The sequence below is a fragment of the Hippocampus zosterae genome, chromosome 2 (genome assembly GCF_025434085.1).
Source record: "Hippocampus zosterae strain Florida chromosome 2, ASM2543408v3, whole genome shotgun sequence".
Classification (NCBI taxonomy): domain Eukaryota; kingdom Metazoa; phylum Chordata; class Actinopteri; order Syngnathiformes; family Syngnathidae; genus Hippocampus; species Hippocampus zosterae.
In genome coordinates, this window is record NC_067452.1 from 16,508,086 (window position 1) to 16,531,547 (window position 23,462).

Below are 23,462 nucleotides of genomic sequence, written 5' to 3' on the forward strand. Positions count from 1 at the left end.
TTTTGAATTACTTTTTTAAATTTGTACAGTACTCCATCCATATACTTGTATATTTTGAATCAAATGTTTTCATAAACAACAGAATTATTGATTGATGGGTATAGAATCAGGATCGTCTTTGTTGGCCAAGTATGTAGAAGACACAAGGAATTTGTCTCCGGTATAACACGCTGCATTAGTATCATCATAAACAAGTACATGACAAATAAGTATGGTAGGACATTCCGTAATGTAAGTGTACGGTAGTGCGGTGCTACCACACAGTTTGAGCAATACACTTGTTCAATAAAATTTATGCTCATGGTATATTTTACTTTTGTAATTTTTTCAGGTGTACTTGTGGTAACTGCCAGCAATTGCCTACAACAGTCGAATGTGTTTGCTGCCATGAAATTCAAGGAGGAGTGACTGTACGTCGACAAGGACAGGAACACTTCAATCAGGTGCTGGACTGCATCACCGACCATCCTGGACTCAATGCTGTGTGCCTAGACCCATATGGATTACAGGTGGCATGGATGACCTACAAGCAGCAGTACAAAGGCAAGGCATTTGATTGGCCACAGGATGCGCTGATGCTGGAAGTTTCTTGGTCAGGACAACCGTGTTGTGCTCCCAGCATGCGCCGTGTACTCAAATTCCTGAAGGCGTCCTATGAGTATCACAAGAACAAGAGAGAAATAAAACGAGTGGTTGCTGTGGGATCATGTGAAGTCCCGGTATGCCGTAAAAGGTCCCGGGGTGCGAGAGACTAAAGTTGAGAAGTAGTCTGTACTGCTGTGGACCGGCCCACTTCAATCACTGTTTCAAACTCTTCTTACAAGATGATTTTTACCAAAAAAAAGGCTTATAAATTACTCACTTTTGGGAAAAAAAATCCACCGAAACATTTGGTGAAGACTCCCCATCAGCAATCCAACCTAAACTCAAGGCCTCTCTAACATACAAATCTTGGCTGTCAGTGAAGATGTATGACTTCAACATGCTTCCTTGGCACCAATTACAGTACTACTTTCCTATTTAGACAGGACATTAGTGGCGTCTTGTGCTGTTTTAGGGCATTCCAGAAAGAGCACAAATAATATGTGGATTCCATGAAAAAAAGACACACACACACAAACACACACGCAGGTGGATTTGAGTCGAAATTGACCGCAGAGGTCCCCCCGAGTGGTGTAAAATTTCTGCTTGCACAAGTGGAACAGACTTATGCCACTTAAAGAACAGGCCTGACATTGAATGCGCAGGACAGATGTTGTTTTTTTCACATTAACCTTTGTACCTGCCAAGGTCACAACCTGCTGACTCAGCCAAATGACATTCCTGCATGCATCGTGATGGCCAACAGGCACTCGGCCTCCAGCAACAAAGGACAAGGCACGAGTGTGCTCCGAATCAAAAGAAAAGTGGCATGTATGCACAAGGCACAAATGGCTTGAATGGGGGAAGGGAGGCTCTCACCTTGCCCCCAGCCCCGGCAAACATGAAGCTTGATTTGTTCCGAACAGGCGAGTGAGCCGGCCACTACCTTTCTCTCGCACACTCACACTTTACAGGCATGTAGAACAATCGCAGCACTCCTGGAGCGGCTGCACGCTCGCTCCACCCTCAGCCCTCGAGGACAGGCACGACCCAGGAGGAGGGGATACACCAGGGGGATGTGGGGGAGGCAGCAGCTCGAATGTATTTGCACTGGTGCAGCAAGCAGAAGGCAGAGCACAGTGGACAAGCCGGCTCCCGTTGTGGATTACACCAACATTATAAGAGAGACGGACAACCACCCTTGGGAGACAAGAAACAAAAACAACAACAAAAAATGCTTCCATGAAGGTGCGGTGACATTTGTTTATTTTGCATCCAATCTGAGTCATAGCAGAGCCATCAGACCTGAATCTACCATTTCTTTCTTCTTACAACTCACACAGTTGCACAGCCAAAGTGGATTCAACGTGAGTGTCTTTCATGTAACCCCGCCGCCCCTTGTCCCCCAACTCTTTTTACTATTGTAATTATGGCTATTAGTCTCATCATGGCACACATCTTGAAATCAAATGCCTCTAAGTGATTGCGTGCAGTTCAGCTATTTGAGGATCAATGTGGGTCATCTCTCTGCAAACAAACAGCTGAGGTCTCTACGACTTTACGGCATCGTTATTAGCGGTCAAACAATTCAGTCATTGTTTTTATTTTGTTATGCGCACTCTCACTATCAAGAAATGCAAAAGAATGGCGTGTTACCTGACCGGCGTGCGGTTCAATGCAAATTACAAAAAAAAATGTGTTACATGCTGCTTATTAGCTTCTTTTTCTAATAAGATGATCATAGCAACTGGAGGAAAGGAAAGTGGTGAAATATTTACACTCAAAACAAGAGCGGTAATTCAATATTATTATTTGTCTCAATAAACGACATTTCAAATGGACAGTAGAGAGACTTTCACCGACGCCAACTAATGAGGAAAGAACTGTTTGGAATCTTCACTTCGATTGCTACAGTAGAAAATAAACTCATTATGTTGTATTCAACAAAAACATTAGAAACTTCCCTCAGAAGACTACAACATTCCAGCAAAGAACAAGTTCATGAAATATATATTTTTAAATAATGTTATAGAGAAAAAAATAATAAAGATCATGTGAAAACGAGTGATATGTGTAACCGCAGCGATCCCTCAACAGGGTTGAGCTGGATTAGTCCGGGAAAGTGTCGTTTTTATGAGTGTGAAGCGCTGAAGCTTGAAATGTTAATGGACTATAAATGGTAGGAGCTCCAATATTTTGTCTCGCAGCTGCGGTCGCAAAAGCCTGCACGAGGAAGCGCACGCAGCAAGCTGGGAGGCAGCGTGTGCATTCGCACCGCACGTAATAATTGATCAAGTCATCGTTAAGAATTCTGCCAATCGCCGGAAGTGAGCTTTGATTCATCGCGTCTTTAGCCAGGAACGGAGGTGCATGACGCTGAAAGCCTTTGGGCCCTATTTTGGCACCCAGTGCAAGTCGAGTGCAAACTTAAAAGCTGTCTAACTGTGTGCATGGGTGAGTTGACTTGCTTCTTGGCCACTGGATGGCTTCTCTCATTCCCTTTATATTCAGGGCAGGAGAGGCGCACACAGACTTTGACATTGTGGAAATAGAAATAAACTCGCTGGGGTGCATGCAGAAGATCGACACATGCAAAGTAGGTTTGCAAGTCACTGCAAGATCTCTGCTTGCAAATAATGTGATAGCTGATCGTTATGCCATGGCCTAGGAGGGGTGTTTGGAAAAATATCACAGAGACGATGATAATAATGATGTGTGAGGATTCACTGCAACCTGTTGTTACAATTTCGAATGAAATACGATGACATCCACCACAAACTCACACATCAGTGTAGCGCAGAATCTGTCTGTCTGTGCCACAACTTGGACCTGCTCTGACCTGATCCAAAGACTAGTCTAGGTTCGGTCACCAAATTTCCAAGTGCGTTGGAGGCTTGAAAAGTAAAATGTCCTCGATCTGCACTTCAGCTAAATTCCCTAATAAGGCAAACTAGACTTGCCCCGACATGGAAACCAATATGAGCCGTTTTTTATTGCGAGCGCACGTGCACCTGTCTCCAAAAATAGTAGTAGTCTATGGAATAGGACTTGAACAAAGAAAAACACGAACTTGGCCAAATTATGACGTCCGTTTGTTCGTAGAATTATTCTTTTCCTTTCCTGTAGCCCCACTGCTTTGTATATTTCTGACATACAGTGAGAGTAAAATACAAATTTTCCAAAAGCAAAATGCCTTCTGCTGAGTTGAATGAGTTTGCCGTTTCACATTTTACATTTCACATTTACCAGTCGAGAAAAGCTCCTCAAATCACAACTTGTACGCTGATGTGTACAATGCATTTGTGACTTCATGAGGATTTTTTTTAACACTGATCCGCATCTTCGGTCGGCTGAACCAAACCGCACCAGGGTTCGGATATCGGCGTTCACTTTGTACCACAGGGCACAAGCAGAGTACTGTAATCGCAGCAGAGGACTTTTGAACGCAAGCAAACGTGACAAGAGTGGACACAGAATTAGTCGTACTTCTCACTTTCCAATCCCCAGTAGGTTTTCAACTTATTTTGTGTGATTACTATGTCTGTGGAAGCTTGGTTTCTTTTACACTGAAGCCTGAGAAAAGCGTATTTTTAGCCCGCACGTGTGCTTGCAGCACTTTCCAGATGGAGTAATGGCAATTAATCCCAGTATGGTCTTCAGTGTGTCTGCTAACACAGCACATCAATTTTTGGCAAATATCTGAATGACAGAGTCCAAGAATTTATTTGTTCTTTTTTGCAACAACACTGAGGCTCCAGCAGGCTCGTTCCATTCATCATTCAATACATTTAATTACCCCCCCCCCCACCCCCCAAGTGTTTGGTCCAATCCAAGATGAGCACAAAAGGACTTTCCTTGGCTAGTCGTTATGTGGAAAAATCCACCATGTCGCCTCACCTCTCCTCTGCGGCAAAGAGTTTGTTCAATGCACGTGTTGCTGGTTAATGATACATTGAACACCCCCCACCCCACACGAAAAGAGCAAACTTCTTCATTACTGCCCTATTGGTGCGCCGTATTGTGGAAATACACGGCGCCTGTTTGCGAGTGACACAAAGTGCAGGTGGCAGTGACAATGAGGGTGACTAATGAGCTGTGGTTCCACACCATTAACATTTAATGATGTGCTGTGCTGTCACAGCGCAAGAACAAATTGTTTACTTTTATTACCCCTATGGCGCTGTGTCCGATGAATAAATCAGCCGCCAATTGCCACTAATCCGCATTAATGTGTAGAACGTCCACCTGGCATCGAAGCGCTTCGTTCGTTTACTGTCATGTGTTGGTGCTGCATCCGGCTCTAATATAGTCACAGGTCGAGCTTCATGAAGAAAGTCCGCCGGCGCAGGCTTTGTGAGGCGCCGGTGACTCACGAGGCCCTTTGTTGTATCGATCGGTATGGAAACTGACTCTTATGCCTCAGCAACACAAAGCTCACCACACTGGACATGCAAATACTGTAGCTGGACAGCAATTTTATTTTAAAACTGTGAGAGATGACAAGCTGTGTCGGGGAAAACTTCCAAAGAACTGGCAAAAGTTGTCCAATTCTACAAGAGGAGAAGTCCTGATTCAACTGTTGTACAAGCAAAGAAAAAAAAATGTTATTTTTGTTAAAACAGTCACTGTGACTTGATAGTAGTACAAGAAGCCACGCCAGAGGCCAAATATCCAATTAGAGAGACAGATGGTGTGACTTTGGAAGTGCCAATCATTCAACGCACACTCACCGCCATCTTTTTTTGACATCATGCCCACATCCGCGAAAAGTTTAAAAAGTAACGAGTCTCATTTTACAAAGTAAGCAGCAGTAAATACAGACAGCTGTGTTCAAATGTGGGGATGACAATGAAAACGTTTCAGAAAAATCAATATTCAAGGTCCGCGCGTTACGATCCCTGAAAAATCTGTATTTGTACGTCATGGCCCCTCACCCCCACAGTATTTATGAGGCTTCTCCCCTGATGTTTAACATAATCAAAAAGGCACACACTGAGGGAGTTGGACAAAGTGAAATAGAAAACAATGAATTGTTTTGCTCTATGTCTTTAATTTTTCTCAAAGTTCTGCGGCCATATTTCAATGGATGATGTCCGAGAGTTGGACTGTGTGCATGGTTTGCCGATGACATCATTTTCAGGGCGTTTGAGCCAAACGTGTACACAGGACTGATGCGTTGAAAGAGTCCCTAGACCGCTAATATTTTCTCGCGCACCCTAACTGTTTGAGTCAAGGCTAAGGCATCGTTACCGAATATGCTGAGCTTGGAGAGGACGAGGACGCTATGGAAAATGATGGCTGTGCACAGCTTCGTCTCTGGAAAGCTACACGGGGAACGAGCAGACTCCTTGATTAATCTGAGTGAAAGCTAGAGAGTAAAGCCAGCGCCCAGTGTGGCGTGCGTGACAACCAAGAGCCATGTCTGCAGCCCGTCCAATCAATTCAATTTACTTTCTAAGCGCTTTTAAAACAACAAACGTCTGACAAAGTGCTGTACCAGCAGAAGAAAAGGGGATGCAATGAATTTAAGGAGCAAAATCATCCAAAACAAGTAAAACCCACTCAAGGCAAGACTGCTCACAAAAAAGTATATTTAAAAAAATAATAATAATCTGAAAGACAGATAGCATGACCCGAAAGTAAGTACAGGATGCGTGGATCAGTTGCAGTTGAGCTTTGGAGCCAAATGAAAACCAGTAGACTACCCAGTACATTTTGTATATGGAAGGTGGGGGTAGGGGGTGCACAAAAGAAGGAATGTCTAGTACACTGTGAAGCTGACCCCCCCCCCCCCAAACTTGCCAGTTGTTGCATGAGGCTAATAACATAGTTGCCTTGGTCATATTTTAAAAGTTTTTGAAAAACATGAAAAGAAAACACAACAACAACAAGCCAAGAAAAAAACAAAACCAAAAAGAGTCCAGTTGCATAAATTCAACCTTTGCAGGCCCATGATCTGGATGAGAACCTCCATGGACAAAGAAAAAACACAATTTGTAGCCTTTTTTTTCAGTAATGTGACCATTAAAAAAAAGGACTTAACACTTTTCACATTTCTCGATAAATATGTTTCAAAATTGCATTTTGATTTAATTTATTGTACACAGTTTAGTCTCTCAATTGTTTTAAGCTTGTTGTGTTATAACGTTTCACATGACAGAAGTGGTTGATTTTGATAGTATACTTGTTTTGGGTGACAGTGTTATTAAATTATTCAGTGAAATTTGATGTTCATTACCTTGTCATCAAATTTAAGGAGGCTTTGGGGCTTTTGCCTTGTAATCATACCTTATTTGCTTTCAGGTAGGAAAAAAAACATTGAAAGTCAGTCACATGCTTATAGAGTACATAGATAATGAGATGATATCGCAGGCACAAAGAATCTTCTATGGCGTAATTACAGAGAGGGGAGCAAGACAGCAACGTTCAAAGAAAGAGAGGCCAAAGGAAATCAAGACCTCCTTGGAACATTAAACCTTAATTAAACAAATGAATAAAGAAATAAATCAACAGTTATTCACGTCACACCATATCTATATGCAGGCAACAAGTCACAAAAGGCCACCCTAGCTAAATATTGGTTTGGTGTGCCATATGGACAAATTATAGTAACAGCTAAGAAGAACATTTGATAGCCAAGGACAGGCTTTAAAGATGTGGAGGAATGTTGGACAAGAGAACAGTCCCGTTCTCCGCATCTCATCGACGTCCCTCTGGCATGGCTTCTCACGCATTCCTCCGTCAAAGTCAGCGTGCGACACTTGACAGGATGTCATGCGGCACGATTAGCAGCTAATTGGTCAGCGGTTTCCCAGGGGAGTAGTGTGAACGTCCACCTACTATCAGAGCACTTTCACCTCTCTATTTTTAGACAAGCAGAATCACAAATGGATATTGGAGGTGTTGTTGTGGAAGTAAAAAGTGGACTCAAGTGCAGGGCAGCAGGAGTAATGTAATATCTCGTTTATCGCGGTTAATGGGGACCAAAACCACCCATGATAAACGAAAATCCGCGAGGTTGAGACCAATTAACATATACATTTTTTTAAAAAGCCCCACGTGAGCCTTTGCGCTTGAGCAGAGCGCACTAACACACACATACAGGCCAGCGATCTCTCGGTGTGCAGCAGACGTGTTTATGATTAGTCAATTAAGGGTGATTAGACAATTAAGCCAAAGCCGATAAACAAACCATGAAATAGTGAAGGATAACTGTAATCTAAAAAAAAAAAGGGAGGGGGAATTTATTTCCAAAAAGAGTTGAACAAGGCTCATGGAAAAAACAGAATACTCAAAAGTAGCAAAGAAACACTACAAAGGGAATCATCACACAGCTAGATGAACATGACTAACAAAAGTACACGAACGCAACAATGAACCAGGAAAGGCTGACAGAAAGTGAGAACTTGACGAGGCAGCGAGACGTACTCGGACAAATTTTGAGTGGCTAGAGGGAGCTGAATAACTGACACCGAAGAACAGAGCTGACGAGAACCGGTGGAACCCTAACGAGTTGACATGATGTGGAAAAAAAGCAACACAGGAAAACACGGCAAAACATGAAACAAAATCAATATAATCAAAGTCAACAAAAACACTTGCGGAAATTTTTAAAACAAAATGTCTCGTTGGAAAATTCTACCACCAAACTATTGAAACTTATACTGCACAGGCAAAACAGAATTTAGCCAATCTCATATCAGTTCAAAACAAAACACTCTTCATGCTTTTGTGTTCAAACTAATCGCAAGTTTGGAACGTGGACTACCTGCAATAGTCGTCCACCCTCCCCCCCAAGTCTCTGAGCAAAGCCACATAATTCTTATCCCAGAAACGCAATGTTAATTGTTTAGACCGGTGGGGCACAAACAGTATTCTTGCAAAGTCAAATTTGGCATTAAGTTCGCAACCAGTTAAGCGTAATGAAAAATGTCCACTGTTAATATTTGGACACAGTAACAGTCACACAAACATGATCATACGCTAATGTTTTTTTGAATGTAGCAGCAAGTGGCCAGCGTGACAAGCTAATGCTCGTTGCATCTTCTTGACAAACATCGACCATTCAAATGCACTGACCCTCGTCACACAAGAGCCCAAATAAAGTTTCGTTTTGTTTTGTTTTGTTTTTTTAGGATGAAAGGGAGTACAGAAGTAATGTATTGATTTGTTGAGTAATTGAACCAAACTAGGAAGTAGGCTGAAACCAAAGCAAAAGCGGTAACAGTACTAAACATGTCTTTAGACAACAAAGAGGCATCAACGTGATCACTGGCAGGAGAAGCATCACACTCTTAAAGGCACTGCATTAAAAGCAACCAAGCTCTCTTAAGAGCCATATTTAGCCACCCGCGCCTTTCTGATCATCAACCACGACTGTTTGACCTTATCTGTACTATTTTCTTTTCCTGAAACCCCCACACCACCCTCATCATGTTTTCTCGTACTTTCTTCTATTTCCACGTTTATTTGCGCAAGATTGCACACAGACTCCCATGAACCCGTTGTTCCTTAGATTGTCATGTCATTCCTCTCTTGCGACGTTCAAGCAATTTATTTATAAGCAAAGGAAAACAAACATGACATTTATTCCACTCAAGAGTGACACGGGAAAGAGAAAAGAATGACATGTATATGCGAGGCAGCAAAGAAAAACAAGGGAAAGCGGGAATGCAGCGGGTGCGCATGGGGTGATTATGTGGAGGCTGTCACGATCTGCCCGAAGCGATAATGATCGCTCCGTGCAGAACGAGAAAAATAAAGAATTGGATCCCCGGAAAACAGACAACGAAAGAATTTTCTCAAAGCAAAGAGTGTCTTTAATGACAAAAACAGAAAGAGCCCGACAGGGAAAAAACGGAAACACAAAACGCTGGTCAAATAAGGACCAGGGAAGAAATAAGGAAACAACTGAAAACGCTCGCTGAAAAAACAAAGTGCGAGGAACTACTGATTAGGCAATATCGAAGTATTCAATTTAGTGACTAACGCGAATGGCAAGAGTAAAGGCCGCAAGGCAAGAAGGCAACGAGTAATCTACAAATAGAGGAATTAGCACGAGAGATCAATGGCACGGTGAGGAATTCTCCGGCAGTGGGAGAACTGCCGGAGTCTCATTAATATAGGAGGGTAATCAGCCCGAAATTACGGACAGGTGCGCAGATGGCGGGGGAGAAAACCCGCCACCTGCTGGCGGACACGCGACGTGACAGAGGCGAGGTGATGGAATACATTTGGAGGGATCAAGGGAAAATCTGTCGATCAACTTTGAGAAAATATGAAAGGTAAAATAAACGGTGCTGGTTTTGCGTCAAACTGAACATAAAAATCCGGGAAGTGGACAAACATCCAGACGGACGATCGGGACTTATTAAAAAGTCGAGATGTAATAATATTCACATGCATGGTCGTCTGTCAAATAATGTCAAGGCTGTTTGTAGCAAATACGATCATTGTCAATGTCTCAAATGCTGCATAAGGCTCAGATGCTGGTTTGGATCAGAGGGTAATTAGGTCAGGACAAGCAAAATTAAAACAAGACACTAATCCAGTTATGATAAAACAATGAGAAGAGAACGGCCGTCCCATGATCCTGATCCGAACAACACCCTTTTCATCATGTCCCATCCATAGTACATGAGGAGAAAACTTGACCACGTCATTTGTCTTGCAGGAATGGAAAGCATCAGTGTGCAAACGGACTGGGATGCTTTAACCCTCTCCTCTCTGGTTGGGATGGGAAGAAACAACCGCTCTTCCTCGTCTCTGTTTGAGCTCAACAGCCTCAACGGCTCCCGCAGCGAAAGCGCCTTCTTCGGGATATTTCCAGAGAATGGCTCCGACACCACCCCGTACCCGCTGCCCCAGCCCAGGGTGAGGGACCAGGGCCTGGCCCAGGCCGAAATCGCCGTGCTCGGGGTGGTGCTGGCTCTGACCACCCTGGGGAACAGCTTTGTGCTGTGGGTGCTACTCAGGAGGAGGAAGCACAATGCACCCATGCACGTGTTCATGGTCAACTTGTGTGTGGCTGACCTGGTGGTGGCCTTTTTTCAGGTGACCTCATGACTTCCCGCCTTCGGTATTTAGCCTATGACCTGTGTGTTCGATGATACACACCTGATTCAAATGAACTATTGTGTTGGAGGAGGGGCACATCTAAAACAGGCTGGATAGGGGCATTCGGGGACCCAACTTGGGCACCCATGCTTTATATGCATTCCCCAAGGGGTGACTGTTCTCACAAGCATTTGCTTGGGTTGTACAGTAAAAATAATATAAACAAGTTTATCGTGGGTTCCTTGACCCATACGTTCTCTATCCATCTATCCATTTTCTCCCAATGTTAACCAGTCGGTTTTAAACAGCTATCGGTCACGTAGAAGGAATGAAAACAGTTACGGAGGAGGAGTGGTGTCCTTTATGAACATAACGTCTCGGAGGTCTTCCAGACAGGTTTCAAGATGATGCGTAGCACAGAGTCAGTCGTGGGTTATTAATGACATCCTCCTGGCAAATGACACTGGAGACTATGTGTGTCGGTTTTAACGGCAACATTTGATACAGCGGATCAAAGGATTTTGTTGGCTCGTTTGCAGCACCTGGTGGGGATTGGCAGAAGCGTCATTGAGTGCTTTAGGTGCTATTTGGCTGACAGAACTTTTTAGTTAGACTCGGTTGCTCTGAGTCACAAACGGCCACATTGTCATGTGGTGCTCCACAGAGCTCTATTCTGTGGCCTCTGCTGTTCTCACAGTATCTGCTCATTTTGGGTTCCATCTTAAGGAGACATGCCATTTCCTTTCACTGCTATGTGCATGACTGTCAGATCTATGTGCCGCTGAGCAAAAAAGATGCTCTCTCATTGAGGCCACTTTGATCCTGTCTGGAGGAAATCAAGACCTGGATGGCATTGAATTTCTTCAATTCCAATGAAAAGAAGACAGATGTGATGGTCCCAGTGGCCCTTGTACATCGCGTCCTGTGGACTTGGGCCCCCTTATCTTAAGCAAACATTCTCGAACTTGGGTCGTAATCCAGGTAACGATTTTAAATTGGACGGGCAAATTGTAGCTGTTGTTAAATCGAGCTTCTTTCATATGAGGCAGCTGGCTAAAGTAAAGCCTCTCCTTTCTCAAGAGCATTTTGAAAGAGTAGTTCGTGCCTTCATCACACCTCGTCTTGATTGTAATGCGCTTGTCAGCCATCCATCCATCCATTTACCACTGCTTATCCGGGGTCGGGTCGCGGGGGAAGGGAAACCCAGACTTCCCTCTCCTAAGCCACTTCTTCTAACTCTTCCTGGCGGATCAGGGGCTCAGGGGTCAAAGCCCCCGGAAGCTAATGGGTTTTAGAGATATTAAAGCCTTAAAAGCATTAATTTTATCAACAAAATGTTACAATTTTTCTTGAAATACCATCCCCCATTTGCTTTCAAAATTGGCACTTTATACTAAACATGCTAAAGATGAAGTGTATTCAATGTACACACTACTTGAAACTTTTACCGAAAAAAATCCCAAGATTGTTCACTATTCTTTCAAGTGAAAATTTCACATGGCCTTTGTGCAATTTTGCTCATGCATTCCTGGTGAGCACCAACATGTAACTTCAAATTTGCTGCTCAAGATCAAAATGAAAAAAGGAAACACATTCCCTGCCTTATTTAAGATTTGTTCATTACTTGTATTCATAAAATGTCGTGTAAATGTGATACAAAGCTGTTGATTCTTACCTCATACAGTGATCGTGATGTCCCAAACTGTTTACTATATATGGATTATGAATGCATTTTCCGTGTAGAAAGATATCGTCACACACTGTACATAGAGCTTTACCAGCGACATCGAGCTTTTTCACGAAATCCGACACAAGCACAGACAATGGTTTCTACTGGGGACACCGTCAGCTTTCTGTCCAACCAGTCCCATCGAAACTTGTTTTTCAGATCTGCATCTATCTGACGCACGTTAGCTTCATCACGAGTCTCGATAACATTCGGCATTTGTTTAATACAGGCTACATGCACGAGTAAGTTCAATACACTACATCCCTCCTGCAAAACCATTCAGAATTTGCGGGAAAGGGGTTTAGCAAGGCGAACGCGGATTGGTTGTGATTCTGCATTTGCCGATATAGCGACCAATCACAACAAGTAAGACATTGGTTTTAGCCCATATACGAAGTAACGACAAACTAACGCTTTGCGAGAAAAAACGGTATTCAAAATGGATGCTTGCAAACTTTATTTGTAAAAATTATGAGTCCCGAGTTTGCCAAAGACAAGTAAGTCCGGCAGCCCAGAAATAACACCAGACCCTACCCCCACCTAAAAGTTTTTCAATGGATTTGGAACAATATAAAAAAGGTCCATTTTGACTGGAAAAAAGCTGAATTCCGCCAAAAAGCGGAAAAATCTCATCCCTGATTTTTATTCTTTGGCTTTTGAGTCAGCATGAGACTTTTTTTTTAATACTGTTTTTGTGCCTTCTACAGACTTCCTTATTCATTTACTTTTTTTATTGTTGGGTGGAACGGTGCTCAAATGGTGAGCATGTCAGCCTCATACTGCAGAGGACCCTGCACCTCTCCATTCTGGCTTCAGCCTTCCTTTGTGGAGGTTGGATGTTCTCCCTGTGCCTGTGTGCGTTTTCTCTGGGTGCTCCGGTGTCCTCCCACATCCCCAAAACTGGTTGATTGAGCACTCTAGTTTGTCCCTAGGTGTGATTGTGAACGCGTTTGTTTGTATGTCTGTGTGCCCTGCGATTGGCTGGCAACCAGTTCAGGGTGTACCTTGCCAGCTGCCCGAAGTCAGCTGTGATGGGCTACAACGCGACCATTGTGAGGATAAGGAGATTAGAAAATGGATGGATGCACACCTAAAAGATGTATTGATTATGCAAATGATTGATTAGTTTGATAATGGAATAGTTGTCAATCAACAAATTAATCATTGCACTACTAATGTTGCTTCCTAATTTTAATACACTTTTACATTTTGTTATTGTGTTATTCATGTTTTACAGTGTCCTTGACTGCACAGAAAGGTGTTTACATCTTCAAAAAAAATGTCTTCTTCTTATCATTATGAAGTCATTAATGTGTCCTATACAAGCCAGAATATCACATTCCGTGTGCCTTCATCATAGGTCGCGAGTGTGAGCAATCACTCAACAGACAATTGAGTGATTGCGGCAGGTTTTACCTAGGATACTACTTAAAGCACTGGCACCACAACGCTAACTTTTAACATCTGCAAATAATTTTCAAGATCCTGCATCTGTCTGGCTCGCTGTTTGGGGGTTTTTGCCAGCAGCTAAAATAACATCAACATCATCATTGATACCAACTCAGTGAAGCAATCGCAATTATTCAAAGATATGAATCACAGCTTTAAGAATCATTTCTCCCAAAGGAGAGTGATTAAGGCCTGCTGGGATGTGTTTTCCCAAATGTCAATTAGAAATGAAAAGTCTTGAGAGTTGTAATACACTCACGTTGGCTACAATATATTAAAAAAAAAAATAATGTGTGTATGCAGGTTCTTCCTCAGCTCATTTGGGACATCACAGATAAGTTTCAGGGACCTGATTTCCTGTGCCGCTCCATCAAGTACTTGCAGATAGTGGGAATGTTTGCATCCTCCTACATGATCGTGGCCATGACGGTGGACCGACACCATGCCATCTGCTGCCCGCTACAGGCTTACCGTAGCGGGGCGGTATCCCGCTGGAACACACCGGTCATGGTGGCTTGGGGCTTGGCGCTTGTCCTCAGCATACCCCAGGTAAGCGCTCATATCATGACCTCCCTGCCACTGATGTACCAAGGCCAGGCTGGTGACTACACATACCAGAGAACTCAATCTATTTTTAGTGCCATGAGGTCATTTCCGAAGTAAGATTGATCCAAGTTTGAAGATCGTGCAGTCTCTCATCATTCTGCCAGGTGTTCATCTTCTCGCGCTCAGAAGTGAGTCCCGGGGAATTTGAGTGCTGGGGTCACTTTGCCGAGGTGTGGGGGCTCAAGGCATACATCACCTGGATGACGGTAGCCGTCTTTCTGCTGCCCGCCCTCATCATTACTATCTGTCAGGTAAGAGTGCTTTCAGACAATTCTGGCTCGTCCACAAAGACCAGGATGTAGACTACTATGAGGCAGACAACGGCATCCAATAATCAAGTGTGCTGTCTGGTTACTTTCAAAAGAGTAGACAAACATTGGAATTGTGTGCATTAGCTATGCCTTGTGAGCGCCTTCGACAACAAGAAAATGAGCCGAGATGCAACTGCTGATGAAACTCATCACCAATCACGAGTACCGTGATTGGATGCACATTAGTGTGTTTGCAAGTAAGGGGAGCCAGAGGGTCTATAATTGAACCAATTACACATGATGATGCCTCATCATTTGAAATTACATCCGTGACACAATTTTGCAATTATGATGATGCATTGCTTCTGCTTAATTATTGAGCACAAGACTTCATGTGTTTTGACTTCATGTCAGGCTCATATGGAGGGTACTGTTTCGACAAGCCACGGAACTTGGCGGTCGGTGTTTGTAACATCCATGGTGGGCAGGCCAACCTGGGAGCACCCAAACCACTGGCATAACTCGTTGCTCTTCTATTTGGAAAACGATATTTCCGGAGTCGAGCTGTTAGCACTAATTAAGACAACACTTGGAGGACCACCGCTGAACGGGATTGCTCAAAACAGCTGCCCACATGGGAACTGCCTGCCAAAGACAAGCAGATCGCAGCCAAACAGAATTGCTGACAATTTATTTTGATGAGCCCGTTGCACGTTTCAGGCACTTATTCAAATGTGACATTGTCTCTGCCAAAAGGAAATCCTTCTGAACGTTTCAATCGACTTGGCTGTTCAGCGCCATGTCTTTGACAAAAGAGTGTTGTCCTCATATATTGCTGCAAATTACTTGTGTGGGATAAACCACGGGGACTCTAAGGAGAGGCTGGTCTGAACTTTGTCATGTGTAATTTGAATAATTAGAAAGCTCCAAAAGGTTTGGGTACCAGTGGTATACATCGTGATTTGGAGGAGCAGATGTCCAAAAGCATAGTGCAAAAAAAAAAAAAAACAAGGGCTGTGAGGACTGAGAGTTCATTCGGAATATAAATTAGAGAGTGAGGAATTGGATTATCCCACACGAAAAATGTCTGTGGTTGGTTTACTGCTGATGGTGAAGGTCAACACACACTCCAACACACACACTCCTCGTTCTTTTGTTTCAATTTCCTGAAGCCCTTCAACCACAAATGCAAACATAATAACTGGCAGCTGAATCTGGCATGTGCCCATCGTAAAATTGAATCCTTGGTGATGTCATTTCAACTGTGCTAATTGGCCATTTTACAGATAAGAATCTTCCGGGAGATCCACAATAATATCTACCTGAAGTCGGAGAGGACGGTGATGGCTGAGCTGAAGAGGAATGAAATCCTCTTCCGCTTCCAAAGCTTTAGGCAGGAAGAGGAACGGACCAGGGAAAGGGGTTGGCGGGCATCCAGAGGTGGAGGTTGGGCGGGGCTGCACTTGAAGCCCGTGACAAACAAAGCTCACAAAAACACTTACAGGACAAGTCACGTGGGAGACACCACAGCAAGAACCACACCGCCGGCGGCTCAGCAGCAAGTGAGCAGTCCTGACTGTCAGGAGTCTTGCACATCTTACGAGGTGGCCTCAGGCTCGCCTCGTTGCTCCCTCGATTATGCCCCCCATGACCCTGCCGCCATGCCGCCACCAAGCATCACCAAAGCCATGTCTAAAACAGTCCGAATGACACTGGTCATTGTCCTGGTCTACACCGTCTGCTGGTCCCCTTTCTTCATTGTCCAGCTGTGGGCTGCATGGGACCCCAACTCTCCCAGTCAAGGTCAGTAACATATACATTGACAAAGCGTTTGATGTGTTTGGCTTTAGGTTCTTTAATTTAACCTTCTCTAAACTTTTGAGTGTGCACGTCCAACTTTCCACCGCGCTGCCCCATGCCGATGTCACGTAGCAAGGTGGTGGTGGCCCCCAAAAAGCAGGCAGGAGGGAGGAGCGGGGTGTATTTGAAGAATTGTATTTAAAACAAAGAAAACTAAATCCGGGATGACGCAGGTTGCTACAGACGGGGGACATGGGGCAGGAATAAAGACCAAAAAAGGGTATATTTCCAAAGGAGCGGCATGCTCCAATTCATTTGAATGTAACCTGTGCGGTATGTACGCTGTGCGCATTTTTTGACCACAAGATTCACTATTTCATCTACAGGTACATATGAAATTGTGAATGGAAAATGTGTACGTCAATGAACATTGAAACCGCCCCCCCCCCAAAAAAAAATACATTGCACATGCCCCCTTTTTGAGGAAACTGGACAAGATCCAATCCATATGAACAACAAGCTGCAGTTTATATAACACTCAAAGGAGCACCAGAGGAGGACATGAATAAATTGACTCAAATAATTGGAAACAGTGAAAACGAGCACTTTTGTAAATTATTAGAGAACAGCAAAAGCAACATTAAAAACACATGGATGACAATGAAAGACTGTCAAGAAAGGGAATTTGACAGCAACGAAGCCCAACTATTTTGTAATAAATTATGTCACTCCCACTTATGCCATGTCCAAAACTGCTAAGGAATTCAGCACTCATGTCATTCCTGGCCTGGCGAGTGAGATTGCAGAAACTAGTGATGAAGCGGTTGAGAGCAAAGATATGTCAAAAAAACATTTTCACAAGAGGAACTGATGAAAAAGAAATAATTGACGCCGTAAATAAAACTCAAGAGTATGATGTTAAAAGACTGTTCTGATATTGATATGACAATTGTTAAAAGCAAAATGGAGTGCATTGCCAACCCTCTGTCTCACATCTCCAAAGTATCTTTACAAACTGGCATATTTCCGAGCAAAATGAAAACAGCCAAAGTTATGAAAAAACACGTATTGTTAAACGACAGAACCATTTCACTACTACCACAGTTCTCCAAAATATTCATCAACACAAGACTGGGTCATTTCATCAACCACATAATAAACTGGACAATCTACAATCTGGCTTCAGGACAAAAAGGACATTATTTATACTCAGAAAATTAGTTGAAGAAATAGAAATAGAAAACAAAGTATTGATATTCTTCGACTTAAAATGGCATTTGATACCATAGATCACAAACTGTTAGTCAGAAAAGTGCAAAAGTATGGCATTAGAGGGACAGCGCTGAAATGGATAACCGATTACTTATACAATAGATACCAATATGTAGAAATTACAATTACAGAAAACTACAATGGGATGTCTCAGGGTTCAAGACTAGGACCACTCCTGTACATACCATACATAACATATATGAAACATCAAAAAAGTTCAAAATAACACTGTTTGTTGATGACACAAACTCCTGTACCATGGCGACAACTGGGAGCAACTCTTAAAGCAGGATAAAGAACGAGTTTTACCAGATTAAAATAACACTAAAGTTCATGAAAGTTGAAACTAAATTTATCATCTCTGGGAACCGACCGATGTTTTCCAACCAGAAACTCATGATAATCAACACAGAAATTGGAAAAATAACAGCAATTAATTTTCCAGGAGAACAAATTGACAATAAATTCAGCAAGAAGCCACATAGAGATTTTATGAATGCCAAAATATCCAAATCAATTGCAATAATACAATAATGAACTTTTTGAATCAAGTGTCAGTACATACTCAGGACTGTTTCCTTATACTTCCATACATCTCCTCTTACGTGGAAGTACGGCGAACACGTACAAAACACACACATCCTGTCTTCATCCTGCAAAACGAGCTATTGGTATTGTCAATGAAACACATTACAGAGAGCAGACCGACTCACTGAATCGAATTACAATTACTCATATTCCATGATCTAATTGACAATAAAATTCTCCAAATCATGCACAAAGCAATTGACCATTAGTTACTTTGCAGCATATAAGAGTGGTCCCAACTGAGAGAAAATAAACATAATACCAAGGAAAATCTCGTATTCCAAAAAAAGACCGTTAGGGAAAGAGGTTTAAACCTACGGAAATCATCTGACACCTGAATCAATTCCAAAAACATTTAGAAAATCAATACTCGAAAAATATGGAATGGTGATATTAATATAACCAGTGAATATAGTAGTGTTTTGTTTTACTTTGCTGTACTCAAAATCGTATTTTTTTTCTTCCGTTCCACTTTTGTGCACATTTGTATATATCGACTGTACTGTATACACACACACAGATGAATCAGGTACGCACGCACTTACACACGAATCCCCTGATGAGCAGCAACCCTAAAATGAACTAAATAGAAAAATAACGTTGTTTGTGTTGTAATGTTTGTGAGTTTGTTAAAAGCAAAACACTGCCTACCTTTGTAGAGACCAGACGTGGCGGCATGGGACCGACGCACTTTTGCGTGTTCACGATCGTAGTTCCTGTGTACCAATTTAAAATGCACTCCAGATTCCCATTCTTTGCCCGAACTGTACATGAAACAAACTCTGAATGAGAATAATAATGATAGCAACCGCACTGGTCGCAAGTTGCAATTCCAGACTGCTGGCCGCCGCTATTAACTTCTGGTGATGCAGGTCACGCTCCATTTAATTAAAAAATTTTAACACTTTGTGAAAGAGAGATTGATAGGATGCTAAGGGTGCAGTATGCACTAACAAAAAATATACAGTATATTAATAATACGCACAGAGACTTCCAAATGTTTTTTTTGTATTGTTTTTTTTCCCTCTACGCCGCTTGTGATCGACTTGCGACCAGTCCCTACAGACAGATGAACAAAGACACGTTGTTTGTGGCAACTAAATCATTTCCTGACAAATCAAGTAAAAATGGATAATTTCGTACACCACACCTGATGATTCAGAGAGAGAGAGAGAAAGGTAAAGAGATTTTTACAGAAGAGGATTAGGGCCAATGAAGAAAAAAAAAACAAGGTGGGCAAGATTCTCACGTTTATCTCAGACAAACAGCAGGCGCCAATAAATCACCTGTTTAGATTCCCCACCGATTTTTCAACCAGACCAGATGTTGACATTTCATCAACAACGGTCTGCACCAGCAACCTGCACTCAGTCAAAAATACAGGCGGGCCCCACGAGGACGTTGTGCTCACATGCACGCCTCGCCTTAGTTTTAGAATTGACCTTTACCGTAAACGAGTGATATGCAATCTTATTTGTTGTAACAGACACACACACACAAACATACAGTGCTGATCTTTATCGCTCCATATTCTCAATTCAGTTTTTTCCTCGTTTGCTGTCTCCCGTTTCTTTTATTAAGGAATTCTTACTATTAGATCCAAACAGAAACAGGATGTGAGATTTTGCCCATTTGGAATGTTGACAGTACTATAGGGGGAACATTCATTCCAATACTGAATGTTATAGATTAGGATTCAGTATTGGAATGAATGTTCCAATACTGATGGGCAAGCCCCTTACTGCCCATCTTTAAAACTCATTTTTATTCTTTGAGAGTTGAGTTGCATCGTCACTTATGGCAATGCGGAGTAGGGGGAACATTCATTCCAATATTGAATGTTATAGATCAGGATTCAGTATTGGAATGAATATTCCCCATACTCCGCATTGCCATAAGTGACGATGCAACTCAACTCTCAAAGAATAAAAATGAGTTTTAAAGATGGGCAGTAAGGGGCTTGCCTAACGTTCAGCGGGAGGTAATTCCAAAGAGTCTATAAATTTTAATAGAATATAAATGTCACATAGCATAGTGGTGGTGGACCCCGAAAAGCAGGCAGGAGGGAGGAGCAGGGTGTATTTGAAGAATTGTATTTAAAACACAGAAAATTAAATCCTAAACAAAGTCCAAAATAACAAACAAAATCCACGACTTTAACAAAAACTATCAATAACCAAAACACTACCAGAAAAAAAAACATGACAGCAGCAAAGGAACAGCAAACAAACATGACAGTAGCAAGAAGCAACAATGATCCGACACTAAGTGTTCGGGCAGGGAGTCCTTTTAAAGCCGCTAGTTATCTAACGACCAACAGGTGTGCAGCTGCAGGGTAAAGCCCCACAGTGCCACCTGTTGGTCACAAACCGAAACATGACAATAAATACAGCTTGATGTGGAGTCGTCGATTGAGCGCTAGTCACGTGTCTTTGGCATTTCGTTCCAATCGGTTCATTTGGAGAGGATTTTTGACTCGCACATTGTTGACGGAAGACAACGCTGTGAGCAGTAGTTATCGAAATGCGGTGACACGGTTGTTATTCGTTTGAACTTGACTTTTGGGGCATTTGTAGCCTGCAATGACGTCCTACTGTTTTCAGGAGTGGCCTTCACGATCCTCATGCTGCTGGCCAGTCTCAACTCGTGCACAAACCCGTGGATCTACACAGCCTTCTCCAGCAGCGTGTCCAGAGAGCTGCAACATCTACTGCACTGTGGCTCACGAGCCGGGCGTCGGGGCTCGCTGCCTGATGACTCCACCACCACACACACCTCCACCACCAAGGACAGCCAGTACTGACTGACTGAGACAACCCGGGAGATGCGCGTGCGCCCTTGCCTCGTCCTCTGAAGGTAGCCCGCTTCCGCCAGATGTTCCAGACGACAAATGGCAGCTAGTTGTCAGCAGGATCTCCGATTGTATTGGGCCCCTCCATGCAAAGAGAATCGGAGAGTGTCATTGGAGGTCTCCGCGCATGATGGAATGAGCAGCGACAGCATTTGCGATGCAAGGTGTCGTCGGCTCAGCATTTGAGTGCCACAAAGAAGTTCTGTCATTTTAAGAAGATAAAGAATGCAAGGTGTGAATCATGACGGACGTAATCTAGGACAAAGGGCAAGCAAGCAGACAGGAGAGACGGCGCGGGACTGGCAACAGACGGCGGTGTTGGTGGCTGTTCCACAGGAACGCTGTAGTAGAAATCTAATAATGTGAACAAACGTTGTTAAATCAACACAAGTGAATGGGCAACGGCTGTATTTATATTCACCCAAGAGGAAACCGTGGAGATTCTCAGTCCAACAGAGAGCTGCAAGCAAGCTGGACAGAGGCTCATTCAAAAGCTGAAACACACATAGTCACACACTCGGATACATTCACCCAAACAAACACGAGTCCCACCAGGCGGTTTAGGCCTGCAAAACGAACAATTCAGCTTTCCGCAAGCCGGTGGGACACAATGATGTGTTTTTATTACGTGTACACACAGCACGTGAAGTATACAAAAGGACCTTCCTGACTGTGAAGCCTTTGGCAATCCACTGAAGGAACAAGAGGAAACATTTCAAAAACATTCCACGTACGAGAACAAACCAGATGAAACATATATCAAAATTGATCACGCACATTAGACAAGATGTGCAATGTAAATGTTGCCAGATATTATCATGTATATGGTTATAAAGCTGCTTAACCTGTATGGAAGAACTCCAGTCAATGATAAGCTTGTGGTCTTCTTCACCAGAAAGGACCCTACAAGGCTATCAGAAGAAACAAAGAAAGTGGAAGCCATTCAGACAATGAAAGTACTCCCAGTTCGAAGCAAGTGTCTGTGAAGGCCATGGACATCTTTAGAGCACCACCCCCCCCCCCACCCCCGCCCCCGTCCCACACACACACACAACCACACACTCCCCCCACCCCTCCACACTCCGCCCTACCCCTTGGTTTATCCCGCTGATGTCAGCCATGTTATTCTTGGAGGCGCGATCACCAGAGGCGGGCTCGTGTGTTGTGTCTCGCCAGCACACTTTCATTTTTCAACAGTTACTACCTTATGTCTGCTCGTAAAGTTGGAGTACTGCACTCTGGTCTTCAACTGCTGACAGACATTAAGTACACTGATGAATGTTTTTTGTTGAAAGTTTTTAATTAATGTTTTTTTTTCTAAGCTTTGCTCCATAAGCTTCTGAGAATGCAAATAGACGCGAGTGTGTATAAACTGAGATCACAACAAAGTGTACGGTCACAGGCCGCAGCATTAGGTGCATTGCAAGACCACTCAATGGCTGTAATTACACTGCAGGGTCAAGTGCCTGATTCTGATGCCCCCTCTCCCCCCCAACTGGGATAATAAAAACCTCATGTATTTTTTAAACTTCATTCTATTCACTAAAATTGTAATGCCACAAGAGGAAGTTCTACTCACACACTGCTTCATTCAGCACGTGTGTTGCACACCACACAGAGAATCGGATGATACAAATGCTGCCATGTAAGAGATGTCAGCATGATGAATCATCGATGTGAATGTAGCGGAAACAAACAAATCTGAATCACCACATTGACATGAGCCTGACATGATCAAAGTGCTCCGTAAATCTAAAATACAGGTAAAGAACAGATGATGGTGTCATACATGTAAATATCCGAGGAGTGTAGATGATGACATAAGAAAATAGACTCCTACTATCAGTTGGCGGAGTACTATTCACATTTTGATTTTATTTTTCAAAGATTTTCTTTCATTCATATCAAACAGTCTTATTCTACTGTACAATCAATGTAGAATAAAATAAAATAAAATAAAGGGTGAACTATCAAGAAATGGACCAATGAAGAATAATAAATACGCCTTATCATGTAAATAATAATATTGAAGTTATGATCCTAGATGCCGCATTAGCATCTTTGCTACTTGCAAATGTGACCGATCAAAAGATGACATGTTTGATTGCTGCTTTCAACCGGTGGTGCCGGCTAGTTATCAGCGACTAAACTGCTAACGTTTATGTGGGCAGACTGTGCAAACTGCTCGCATTTTCATGCTTTCCACTTGTTCACCTGGTTGCTGCTTGTTCAAATGATTCAACAGGTTTCTTTTATTGAGACAGGGCATGCGCAACAG

At 42.9% G+C, this 23,462-nt stretch overlaps 1 protein-coding gene across 2 annotated transcripts; it reads left to right on the forward strand.

Moving 5' to 3' along the window:
* Nucleotides 1-1,239: 1,239 nt before the first annotated feature.
* Nucleotides 1,240-22,806, forward strand: avpr2aa (arginine vasopressin receptor 2a, duplicate a). 2 transcript variants are annotated; one of them, XM_052058437.1, is made up of 6 exons: nucleotides 1,240-1,949; nucleotides 10,256-10,635; nucleotides 14,120-14,365; nucleotides 14,527-14,673; nucleotides 15,960-16,476; nucleotides 20,937-22,806. In XM_052058437.1, exons 2-6 carry the CDS (start codon nucleotides 10,258-10,260, stop codon nucleotides 21,134-21,136), a joined length of 1,488 nt encoding a protein of 495 aa, XP_051914397.1. In that variant the 5' UTR covers nucleotides 1,240-1,949; nucleotides 10,256-10,257; the 3' UTR covers nucleotides 21,137-22,806. The 2 variants fall into 2 exon arrangements, with proteins under 2 accessions (XP_051914397.1, XP_051914398.1); XM_052058438.1 differs by having other exon boundaries at nucleotides 10,256-10,455.
* The last annotated feature ends 656 nt before the right edge of the window (nucleotides 22,807-23,462 follow it).